Source organism: Haliotis cracherodii, unplaced genomic scaffold (genome assembly GCF_022045235.1).
Source record: "Haliotis cracherodii isolate W230 unplaced genomic scaffold, xgHalCrac1.p SCAF_10, whole genome shotgun sequence".
NCBI classification, from domain to species: Eukaryota; Metazoa; Mollusca; class Gastropoda; order Lepetellida; family Haliotidae; genus Haliotis; species Haliotis cracherodii.
The window spans coordinates 14,605,017-14,618,680 of record NW_027266265.1 but is presented as its reverse complement, the minus strand read 5'-3'; the positions used below and the strand labels follow the sequence as shown (position 1 = coordinate 14,618,680).

At 43.2% G+C, this 13,664-nt stretch overlaps 1 protein-coding gene across 1 annotated transcript; it reads left to right on the top strand.

The window, feature by feature from the left end:
* Positions 1–7,813: 7,813 nt before the first annotated feature.
* Positions 7,814–9,025, top strand: LOC139453250 (uncharacterized). The gene has a single exon (XM_071234878.1). The coding sequence runs from the start codon at positions 7,814–7,816 to the stop codon at positions 9,023–9,025; it is 1,212 nt and encodes a 403-aa protein (XP_071090979.1).
* The last annotated feature ends 4,639 nt before the right edge of the window (positions 9,026–13,664 follow it).

The following is a 13,664-nucleotide window of genomic DNA, read 5'->3' as shown; positions in this document are numbered from 1 at the left end:
GTCTTTGTGTTAGCCCTTAGCCCTTAATGCCAAGCGCCAGACAGGGTAACAACAAGTACCATCTTTTAACGTCTTTTGGTATGACGCGACCGGGGATCGAACCCCAGACCTTATGCTCTCCGGGCTGACGCTCTACCACAAGACCACGGAGGCGGTCTATGTGAGTGGCAGATGCGACCGGTAGGGCAGGATATGCTTACCATGTTCGCGAACACCTGGTAGTCATCGCTGATTTTCAGTGATCAATACATGAAATGTTCACCGCATTTTTGCCTTTTACGCCCAAAGAAATCTTTTTCGGGGGATGATCGAGACCGGTTATTATCTGGCATTGACGTGTTATATGTAATCTAAGTTGAGTTATTGGCACTACAACCCTCTGTGTAGAGTGAGTGAGTGAGCTGGGTTTACGCCGCTTTTAACAGTATTCCAGTTATATCGCGGCGTGTCTGTTTATTGTTCGAGGAAAGCCCGAAGTGATGCAGGTCTCAGACGTTTACCACTTCGTTGAAACCCACGGGTATGGTGCTGACAAACCTAGAAACATAACCGGGGCGAACCTGGATTCGAACCCACAATCATAGGTTTCTGGCGTGCACAAGGGATGCACAGCGAATCGCGGCGCCTTAGACGACTAGGCGACTCTGTATAACGTTTGCTATGCGTAGAACCACCAGGCCAGCTGTAGCCTTTGATGTTAGAACTGCATCTCGCGTGGAACCTGACTGAGCTCGTGTCCTCATACCCGTTAGGCCTCGAACAGCGCTTCTATCCTACATACTAGGTGTTTCAATGGCGAATACAATACCACAACAGAACAAGCAGATCAAATCTGAGTCCCTTCTCACTGAAGTAACATGATTGACATTTTCACGAGTTGCGCTGCCACGATTGAAAATGTCAACGGTATCAGGCCACGATATGAGATAAATACTGGTATGTTATTTGGCAATATAAAACGCCAACGACAGAAAATAATCAGGCTCGAATATCCGCCGACACAGATTCCATTTGGCGTAAAAGGCAAAATAGTGGAGGAAATGAATGGATCAGCGAAAGTCCATGTTGACACCATGTGTTCGCGAAGAAAAGCTATTTATGTAATGAAGTATTGTCTTGGTGATCGTCATGACTCTAAAAAGCACAGTGCCATTGAGGCAGACTATTTCACTTTAGCATGTTATTACATTATCTGTTTCCATTCGCATGGTTGATGGAGTGAGTTGGGTTTAACGCCGCAGTATTCCAGTTATATCACGGCGTGTCAGCTTAATGTGGGAGGAGAGCCCGAAGTGATGCAGGTCTCAGACGTTTACCACTTAAACCCATGAGCACGGGTATGCTGCAAACCTAGAAACACAATCGGGGCGAACTTGGATTCGAACATACAATCATAGGTTTCTGGTGTGCACAAGGGACGCAACTCTGCACAGCGAATTGCAACGCCATAGACGACTGGGCCACCCGCTCCCCCGTTACTTGATGAAGTAACATAACATATTTCATTCAAGTTAGACATACTTCTTTATATATTCGTATAAGTACAGTTTTTCGTGATGCATAATAAAATAAAATTGTGACGATACCCTTGTTTAATTGAAAATAAAATGCACATTGCCCACACATGCGCATTGAAGATCGCAATCAAAGTACGAACCTGTGGCCAGAGTTCAATGTCGCTGAAGATGTAGCCTGATCTGGCCACAACGCCCACGTGTTCGCTGCTGTTGCTGTTCAGGAGACAGGTGCCGGTTCCTTGTTCATACCCGAAGGATAAACACACGGCGGACACAAGGCACTCCGTTGCACATTCATACGGTGAAGAGCTTCGCTGTTTCCTGAAAGCATGGTGTTCCATGTACATATTAACCTGTACTGCAGAATACCAGTCAAAACAGTTATTGCTGTCTACTGATTTCATAGAGCCTGACATTAGCCCTATAATGTTTAGAAAAAGCGCCATATCCTTTATAAGAACCATCTCAAAAACAGCTACACATGGTCTGTATTCAACCCAGGCAATACACGGACTATTGTCACGTCTCATTAACCTCTTGTGTGTAAGTAAATCCACAATTGATTTTCCTTTAAAAGCAATTAATTAATTATGCATACCCCTGTGTTACAGCGAAATGTTGCTCGGCAACAATTTTATAACGTATATATAGATCGATATTATAGTCTACCACAGTGCTGTATCGGTTTTCCGTTTGACTTCAGATCGTTTAGAATGGCAAGATGTCAATGTGTGCTGCAGAAGTATATCATTGCTTGGAGCGGCGGTCCACCAAGCACCAAGCAACTCGTGCATTAAGTGGTTCTATCTAGTGCTGTAAATTGTCGAACAGGCGCCGGGGGGTGATAAGAAATCAGCTTGATTCTGACTCCGTTCAAATCATGTATTACGGCAAATATTTCATTTGCACACACAGTCGAACCTTGTGTCGAACTCACCTTCCGGTCCCTGCAAATGTCTTTAAGGTTTATCATCATTTATATGCAGAATAAATCCATGTATTACAAGTAATAATCTATCATAACATGATTTTGGACATTCATTTTGTTGGTTGTATCGAACCCGGGATTATTCGAACATATTTCCAGGTCCCCTCGAGTTCGACACAACGAGGTTCGACTGTATGTTTTATTTATAATGCAACAACGCGACATGACCCCAGTGAGGATTCAGGGTTGGAATTGTTCCCCAACTACCTAGGCTGGTCAGAACAGGTGGTCAGACTTGGTGATTGGTTGATTACATGTCATCAGGTCTCACCCCATTTGTCAGACACCCCATTTGTCAGACACCCCATTAGTCAGACACCCCACTTGTCATACACCCCATTAGTCATACACCCCATTAGTCAGACACCCCATTAGTCAGACACCCCATTAGTCAGTCACCCCATTTGGCAGACATCCCCTTTTGTCAGACACCCCATTTGTCAGACAGCCCATTTGTCAGACACCCCATTTGTCAGACACCCCATTAGTCAGACACCCCATTAGTCAGACACCCCATTTGGCAGACACCCCATTTGGCAGACACCCCATTAGTCAGACACCCCACTTGTCAGACACCCCATCTGTCAGACACCTTAAAATCACAAATGTCACGGTTGACTTCTCCCAATGTCCAATGCATGTTACCTAAGTGGTAAAATGGATTAGTCCTGATCAGACCCCATTTGTCAAACGCTTCACGAAAATATAAGACAATAAAACAATCGCTTTTATAGTAAAACAAATAATTCAAATAATTTGAAAATAGTCAACCCGATCGACTAATCTTGTTCTTGCTGTGGAGGTTATGTTTGAAATAGTACTTGGGGCGTACCTCTCTGCGATGTTACAAAGTTTACTCTCTGCAAATAGTCCATGTTTGTGACAAATTCAAATATCTCTGCTAAAAAAACGCTCAGCCAGTGTGTAGTTAATCGAACCTGACGACACAAAAAATCCGGTATATAAATTAGATATATGTTATTGGAAAATGTTGGTGGCCTGATATTCGACAAATTGCGCGTCATAACGCAGCCATTGTCGAATTGCAATGTCTTAAACGGTACGTTTTCCAACGTGTTAACAAATGCCATGGAGGAAAACAGTAAAGCAAAATGCTCGTGCTTGTTATGGCATTCGTAACTCGTTGTAGTGGCCATAAAAAGGTAAGCATAAGTCAATTTTTTGTCATTCAATTGTCAACATTTTTCAAGTTCGAAAATGCCGAGACTCTGCGCTGCCACCCCTGCACAGGATCCCTACTTTCGACTATTCCACCTACCTTTCGAATGCCACAGCTACGGAGACTGCAAGACGCATCCCTGGTTTGAAGTGGATATCGGACTTGACTGTCAGGAACCATCTTCCGACGCAGAAGACCAGTTATTGTCCCTGTTTTGCAACAGATCCATCGGCAGCGACGCTTACGTTGGTGCCATACCTTACAGCCTTGCAATTTGAGAAACTGGAGACGAGTGTGGTTTAGCGATGAATCACGATTTCTTCTTCACCGGCGAGATGGAAGACAACATGTTTATCGTCGTCGAAATGAGCGTTTTGCCCAACATTGTGTACGCGAATTCGACAATTTCAGTGGCGGTAGTGTCATAGTGTGGGGTAACATATCATACACCAGGTGATCTGACTTGGTTGTGGTTCAGGGAATTTTGACAAAAAATCGCTACATGAATCATATTTTTCACCTTCTTCCAATCATTGACCACCAGAGGGGGCTGTTTCAACAGGACAACGCTCCACCGCACACAGCCTTCATAATGTCAACATCAACGCTCTGCCCTGGCAGTCGAGATCTCCAGATCTCAACCCAATCGAACACCTCTGTGATGAACTCGATCGACGAGTACGTCAACGCAAGAACACGCCGCAGACACTCCCACAACTGGCCAAATGTTACAAGCAGAATAACGCAGAATTAGGCAGGACAGAATTCGTACACTTATCCAGTCTGTGCCGAGGAGATGCAGAGCCGTGATTGCTGCCCGGGGCGGTCACAGGTGATACTGAGTTCAGCGCAACCTTGTGGCCTTATGTGACATGATAATGGACAGTTATCAATGCCTTTGTACAACGACAACATGTGACAATCGAGCTCCAAAATTTCATATTTATATCTATGATATTAAATCATATAATGGTGTATGCACCATTTACTGAAAACATATAAATTGAGAAAACTCAACATTTTCGTGAGAAGCTGAGGTGAGAACTTACAAATTTAAGTTGTTTTCGTGATGAAATGGTTCATTTGTTAAATCTATACCGGTAGAAAATAAAACGGTGTATAATCCTATTGTATCTGAGTAGATCAATAATTAACATTAACTTCAAAGGACTTCATTTAGTTGATCTTAATTCTATGGAGGATTTAGCCTATTAGGACTGATCTGTTACCACAAAAGGTAAATCTTATATGTTTTGACAAGCCATCTATACTCCACTGTCCAACAACTGGGGTGTCTGGCAAATGGGGTATGACCTGTCATCGTACCCTTACTGTGAATACATATAGTTGCTTAGCAAACGTCGTGTCGTGAATCAAACTACGTTTATTACGAACACGCTTATATCGAACTGACGGATATAACGATCTATTTTTTGGTTATGTCCATTTGGTGTATATATTCCGTACATTTGCTTATAACGAACTACGGTTATAACGAATTCAAATTAGTGGTCCCTTTGAGTTCGTTATAACCGTAGTTTACTGTAGTTTATGAAGTGTTGTTTTAAATTTTGTTGTAAACTGAAAGCATCACTATACAACCGAAACGGCAATGTTGAGAATAAAAATACACATTAGTATATATGTCTCTATTGTTAAAATTTATATCAATTTAGCACCCTGGTTAATTATTTCGCCTAGTTCAATAGAATACAGATACTGACCTTCCTTTTTTTAAATAAGTTACAATATGTCGTCTAGATTCGAAATATACTCGTCACAGAGCAATACTCTGAATTTAGACAAGCGGACATGCTGAACAGGGTAAATGCATGGCGAATCAAGCCCTATCCAGGTGTTCCTGTGTACCTTACTGCCTAAAACTGTCTATAGTAACCCACTTGCTCCAAGTCAGTACTAACAACCGTTGGTTTTTCTATCGTCCAAATGAAATTCTATTGATCCTGTTGATTTTGCGATGTAGTCCTTAGTTCAACAACTGTTTGTATGGACAACAACTGTTTGTATGGACAACAACTGTTTGTATGGACAACAACTGTTTGTATGGACAACAACTGTTTGTATGGACAACAACACTGACCTCGACCCGGTGTCGGCCGTTGAAAAGAATGACATATCTTCTTAAACATCTATACAAAATATTGACTCTATTCGATGTTCCATCTCAGTATTTGAAATTGCTTCATTAACACAGGCTTAAATGTTCGGAATCGTATATGTAATCAGCTTCTAGGGGATTATTTCTTTTGATTATGGAAAGGGTTGTGGCGCCTTTATCTACCCGTACGTGTATAACATGCACGTCTAAGATTCGATAAAAGGTGCATTACATAGAGACGCCCAAGATCAGCATGCCCCCTTTGTCCGTCGCTTCAGAAGTATTGACTATTAAAGTAGAGCTATTAAAGCAGGATGGGCATTACCGTGCCGTACATACGAGTGTCGCTACAACAACATTTGTAGACACAAATAAATGCCTGTACATATATCAACAGTTATCTTGTTCGTGCGATTTGCGTCACCTGCTCCGTCAAAGATCAATGGATAGCTGTCTGCTTCAACTTAAGTCACGAAGAGCTCCTCATTAGCCAAGACATGATCCTTATCGAACAGGAAGATAGTTCATGTTAATGTCTTTGAAGTTAGAATGATAAAGAAAATATACGACTGTTGGACGCCGTATGTACAAGCTGATGATCAGGCAGTGAAGCTATAACCTGATTGTGTAGAGGTGGTACAGTGTCTATCTGGAAGACCATTGATAACTTCAACACCCCTTACAGTGCCATCATCTGGTCCTCGAAAAAACTACTCGTTAGCAATGAGAACGTTGGGCCTTGTACAAACGGGCTATATTTCAGTTCTTTTGTTTTGTTCAGAATTATGTTTGGCAAACACTTGGTGGGAAGTGACGATTACCGATGATGTCATGCAAAAGTGTGCGTCCCCTCGAAAACTTGGGATGGTGTTAAAAGGATATCTTTTCCTGTCCCAAAATGTGGCCACAGAATACCAGTGTTATGCCTTGTGTTTATACACAAGGCCCTGCGACAGCTTCAGTTGGCAGACGACAATGCGACTGTGCCAGCTCAGAAACAGTGCGGGGACACCATCCGATCTACCATCTCTTGTTGATAAGGAAAGGGAGTATGAAAGAATAGCCGAACCCTTATGTATGGTAAGATACACATTTAGTTGTATAGTCTACATAGCTTTCAGATGTTATGGTGGCATATTTCTGAATTTATATGTTTTGAGAATTTGAATATTCAAGTTATTTTACATGTCATCATCATCATCATCCTAATGAGGAAATTAGTACAAAGTATCTGTGAAAGTAAGTTGAAAAACTGGATATGTTTGCGGCGGTATTGACAGGTATCTATTAGGGAAACATAAAGGATGATAACCTGGGAATGCAGGACTGAAATTTGACCCTGATCACCTTGACAGCAACTGGGAATGTTACCCTGATCACCATGACAGCAACTGGGAAAGTGACCCTGATCACCTTGACAGCAACTGGGAAAGTGACCCTGATCACCTTGACAGCAACTGGGAAAGTGACCCTGATCACCATGACAACAACTGGGAAAGTTACCCTGATCACCTTGACAGCAACTGGGAAAGTGACCCTGATCACCATGACAGCAACTGGTAAAGTTACCCTGATCACCATGACAGCAACTGGGAAAGTTACACTCATAACCATGACAACAACTGGGAAAGTTACCCTGATCACCATGACAGCAACTGGGAAAGTGACCCTGATAACCATGACAGCAACTGGGAAAGTGGCCCTGATCACCATGACAGCAACTGGGAAAGTGGCCCTGATCACCATGACAGCAACTGGGAAAGTGGCCCTGATCACCATGACAGCAACTGGGAAAGTGACCCCTTATCACCTTGACAGCAACTGGGAAAGTGACCCTGATCACCATGACAGCAACTCGGAAAGTGACCCTCATAACCATGACAGCAACTGGGAAAGTGACCCTGATCACCATGACAGCAACTGGGAAAGTGACCCTGATCACCATGACAGCAACTGGGAAAGTTACACTCATAACCATGACAGCAACTGAGAAGGTTACCCTGATCACCATGACAGCAACTGGGAAAGTGACCCTGATAACCATGACAGCAACTGGGAAAGTGGCCCTGATCACCTTCACAGCAACTGGGAAAGTGGCCCTGATCACCATGACAGCAACTAGGAACGTTACCCTGATCACCTTGACAGCAACTGAGAAAGTGACCCTGATAACCATGACAACAACTGGGAAAGTGGCCGTGATCACCATGACAGCAACTAGGAAAGTTACCCTGATCACCTTCACAGCAACTGGGAATGTTACTCTGATCAGCTTGACAGCAACTGGGAAAGTTACCCTGATCACCTTGACAGCAACTGGGAATGTTACCCTGATCACCATGACAGCAACTGGGAAAGTGACCCTGATAACCATGACAGCAACTGGGAAAGTGGCCCTGATCACCATGACAGCAACTGGGAAAGTGGCCCTGATCACCATGACAGCAACTGGGAAAGTGACCCTGATCACCATGACAGCAACTGGGAAAGTGACCCTGATCACCTTGACAGCAACTGGGAAAGTTACCCTGATCACCATGACAGCAACTGGGAAAGTTACCCTGATCACCATGACAGCAACTGGGAAAGTGACCCTGATCACCATGACAGCAACTGGGAAAGTGGCCCTGATCACCATGACAGCAACTGGGAAAGTGGCCCTGATCACCTTGACAGCATCTGGGAAAGTGGCCCTGATCACCTTGACAGCAACTGGGAAAGTGGCCCTGATCACCTTGACAGCAACTGGGAAAGTGAACCTGATCACCATGACAGCAACTAGGAACGTTACCCTGATCACCATGACAGCAACTGAGAAAGTGACCCTGATAACCATGACAACAACTGGGAAAGTGGCCGTGATCACCATGACAGCAATTAGGAAAGTTACTCTGATCAGCTTGACAGCAACTGGGAATGTTACCCTGATCACCATGACAGCAACTGGGAAAATGACCCCTGATCACCATGACAGCAACTGGGAAAGTGGCCCTGATCACCTTGACAGCAACTGGGAAAGTGGCCCTGATCACCATGACAGCAACTGGGAATGTTACCCTGATCACCATGACAGCAACTGGGAAAATGACCCTGATCACCTTGACAGCAACTGGGAATGTTACCCTGATCACCTTGACAGCAACTGGGAATGTTACCCTGATCACCTTGAAAACAACTGGAAGTCCGACGTTGATCAGTTTGACGACTGCCTAAGCATATAAGCATAATATTTTCCATTAATAACCTGACCTTTCAGAAATAGTCCACCTTCAGAATCCCACAAAACCGAAGCCATCATTTGCCTGCTGATGGAACAGACTTTGCCGTCTTCTCTCCGCTGCTGTGGCTGTTTAGTCTCCTGCTGCCAGTGGTGAATCCAAGGCTCATATGTGGTTACAAATCACTCAACAAAATCAACTGGGTCTGCTTAAAAACATAGTAAATACTCAGCAGTCAGAAGCTTCGGAAGCCAGCATGCCCTCAGAGAGTTGCCTTCTGTATTGGCTAGGGGCGGTTGGGTAGCCTAGTGGTTAAAGCGTTCGCTCGTCGCGCCGAAGACCCGGGTTCGATTCCCGACATGGGTACAATGTGTGAAGCCCGTTTCTGGTATCCCCCGCCGTGATATTGCTGGAATATTGCTAAGCGGCGTAAAACAATACTCACTCTGTTTTTGCTGATTGACGTGTGGCGAGTCATCGATAATCCATGATCATTTTTTTTTTATCAGCATCTTCCTTAGTGATCGTATTTTAAGCTCATCCTGGATCTTCTTCTAAGTTCTCCCTTTCAGTTGGAGATACTCGGTCACAGAACAGCAGCCGATTTTGTCCATTTTCTTCAACAGGGAATACCTAGTCACGTGATGCCTGCAACCATATGCTTCCTGCTTGTGTATTTGGTTCAAATACTGCCTGTAAGACTGGAAAGTATTGTACTTAATACATGCAAACGCAGTTCGGAAAAATCTTTCAGCCGCCCCTCGTAAAAACCTTTGATTATTTTATATACGAAAACGTCACATTTACAAACATTTGTAAACAATGACGAATAGATATACCCAGTATTGATTATGTGGTCAATTAATATGCTCTATCAAGGAGAAATAGAAATGTTGTGAACTCAGTAAGGAATTTGTAGTAAAATGTTGAGAGTATAATTATAAAGTTGAAAGAACGGCGGGGCAAGCCCGCCTCTGAAGTACTAAACGTGAAGCTAGTACCCTATTTTGACTTGTCTCATATTTTCCCGTGTTTCTTCAGTGACTAATTGACTTGCCTTTGCATGTGTTTGTGATGGGTGTGACCGGTGTGGCAGGATACGCTCACCTTTTTGCGAACATCTGGTCTATCACTATTTGATAGTGATTCATACAAAAACATGCTTATGATATAGTGGCCATCGTGCAATGACCTTTGCTTTTAGCAGATATTTCTCATCACTGATTTTCATTGATCCATTCACATAATTTTTATGGTTGTATTGGTCCCGCCTGGTGTCGGTTTTATAGTGCAGACCCATCAGAAACCATGCCGCAGTTTCTACATGAACATCCCACTAAAAAACAACATACTAACTCCGAACCGACCAGTCCTTGGTTATCCCCTTAATGTTGTGAGCACAAGGTAGGGTAACAACAAGTACCATCTTTTAACGTCATTTGGTATGACGCAACCGGGATCGAACCCCGACCTTCGGCTCTCCGGGAAGACGATCTACCAACTAGTCGGTCCCTAACATATTGGAATAAATACTTCTTCTAGCAAGGATATCTTTTAACAGGATGAGAACACACATTAGCATACGTCTGTAAATAAAAAAGAAGCTGTCTTCTGTCAATACTCCGACAGCCTTATTGGAGGCATGGTGTGTAATTGAAGATATCAAATATTGATAACATTTGGGCGGCAGTATTTCGTCATGACGTTCCGATAGAAACAGACGTTTAAAATGATTACTCCTTGAAAATGTGTTTAGATTGAACTTAGAAAAGCAAAGTGAATGTTTGTATAAACTAAAGTAAATGACAAGTTCAAATTAATCGCCGATCATGTTAGAATGCACCGTTGTTTATATAACGCAGTAGAAGACAGAAGGAAAACATGTGCCAGCAACTGGCCCTGGTTGATGCTTGATGAGATAAATATGCTCAGCGCCGAAAGAAACGCGAACCATAGAAACATGTTGAGAAGTATGTACGTTAAGAAGAGATGTTTCCAATGTGTACCAATTAATGACAAAAATAACAATCCGCCAGTGTTACCACGTGCACGGAGGGATTTTATTCCTATCACAATATGCTGAAGGTGATTTCCAAACTTTACACGATAATCCTGCACGAGACAAATGTTGCATCTCGAGTCATGGATCTATAACGACACATGAGCTGCGTTCATGAGCGTTGGTTCACACAACATACCAGTGTGTGTGTTCGTTGTGCATCGAACCAATCTAATATCTCTTGAATCTGAGTAAATATTCATATTCATATATATCTATCTCTCTCTCTCTCTCTCTCTCTCTCTCTCTCTCTCTATATATATATATATATATATATATATATATATATATATATATATATATATGTCATTGCTCTTCATGTGACAGCGAAAGTACGATGTCTGAAACTGATATAAAGAAGATGATGGACTAACGTATTATTTTAGTATATATTGCATGTACACCGAGTGAACATTTACCTCATGTTTGTATATAAACGTAGTTTACTGAATATAATGTTCACATGGAATCCATGTGTGACAGTCGTTATTTGGAGTCAACTGGGTTGCATATATACTCACCGACAAAAGATATATATATATATACACGTCTATATACGTCTTGACTGAGACGGGTATTTTCGGAGTTACTTGATTTACTGGCATTTTTGCCTCTGTTATTGTAAGAGCGAACTCTGGTCATCTGTCATTTTGTTTATGTGTCAGGGTTAAAATCTCAAATCTTTTTAACCTGATCGACCGAATCGTCTGCTATGGTAGCCATTCGTTCTAAGAACAGCGATCTGATTGGTTATCGCGTTTTCATCACAGGGGACACAACTCGAGTTGGCTAGGTGGCGCCGCGATCAAGCCAAAGAAAGTAGACTTGAAATGGCAAGAGAAGAAACTAGGCTTTGATACAGATGAGGTAAAGCGGGGCTCAAGATTATTGCAGTAATACAGCGACATGCATTCACGTGCGCGCGTGTGTGTGTGTGTTCGTGCGTGTGTGTGCTTGTACTACTTCGGCATAATGCCGATTTGTTAGTGGTATAGTGCTAGCCCACTGAGATACCATGCCGAAGTTGATCATGAATACCAAATCAGACAGAGTATCCTGACTCCGACCCGACCAGTCCTTGTTTTAGCCCCTTCATGCCGAACTCCAGGCAGGGGTACATAAAATACCATCTTTTAACGTCTATTGGTATGACGTGGCCGGGGATCGAACCCCCGACCTTCCGCTCTCCAGGCAGACACTCAATCCACTAGACCCCAAAGGCGGTCTCTTTAATAAAGGCAAGTGAACACTCTTGCCTCGGGGAAATGTAAGAGGAAGGTTTCGGTTTTCTGAGATTCCAAAGGAATCCTACTGGTGGACTACCCCCTGAAAGGTCCGACCATAAATAGCCAATGTTATGCTAATCTGTTTAGCTACTGCGAGAGAATATCAAGACTAAACATCATGGAAAACGCAATAAATCTGTGTTGCTCCACCAGGAAAATACACCTGTGTCGCCGTGGCTGCAATGCATGACTGTGGCTTTGTACTCCTTGAACATCCTCCGTATTCGCCAGATTTGGCATCGTCAGATTTCCACCTCTTCCCAAGCTTGAAGAAAGAACTGTCTGGCAGGTGTCATGCAAATCAAAGGATGAAGATGTCATTTCTGCTGTGGAGGTCATTTTGCACCACGAGAAGGACGTTTTCTACACCAGTGGGATCCAGGCACTCCAGCATTGATGGCAGAGCTGTGTGGACATCGGAGTGGATAGTGTTGAAAAATATAATTAGCAACCCAATCAACGCCGTCCATCATACAACTGACATACAACTGAACCTTACAGACGCCCCTCGTAATCAATCTATTTTTAATGCTTGTTTTGTTGGGTAAAGGGTTTGAGTCGCAGTCAACAGTATTCAAGCTGTAAGGAGCCGTGATGATCCGGTCTTCTGCAACCCATGCTTGCCTTAAAAGGCGACTATGCTTGTCGTAAGAGGCGAATAACGCGATCGGGTCGTCAGGCTCAATGACTTGAAGCATGTCATTGATCCCAATTGCGTGGATCGATGTTCATGATATCAATCACCGGATTGTCTTGTCCAGGATCGATAATTTACAGACAGCCGTCATATAGCTGGGATATTGCTGAGTGCGGTGTAAACAACAGACAAACAAGCTGTATAATGACGGCAAATAATCGAAACGTAGCCAGGTGAACCAGTGGGTGATAGCATGATCAGTGACACAGACTGTTGGGGTAGACTCACACACAATCAACCAGCTTAGAGAACCCCATTTCAGTCAGGTCTAACGAACAAGTATGGGGTAACTAGAGACCCGGGGATCCCACGGGTGACGCCAAGGATGGAAACATCAGGACAATATTTGTTTGCCATCTAAATAGTAGTCTCTCTGAATCATGTTTTCGATTTCAGGATGTGAAGCATGCATGCGCACATCGGCCATGTCGGAACTATGAAGTGTGCATACCTGTATTGGCTGCTGTTCGCCACATCTGCCTGCCAACAGGTAAAATACAAATCCTGCTCACATTCAACTGCAGAAACTTGTCTTCCATGTAAGATTCCATGGAATATTAAAAAATATATATCTGAATTCTCTTGTAAGAGCTGTTATAT

Coding starts and splice junctions, on each gene's coding strand:
- LOC139453250 (XM_071234878.1), top strand. CDS start 7,814: ATGACAGCAACTGGGAAAGTGACCCTGATAACCATGACAGCAACTGGG.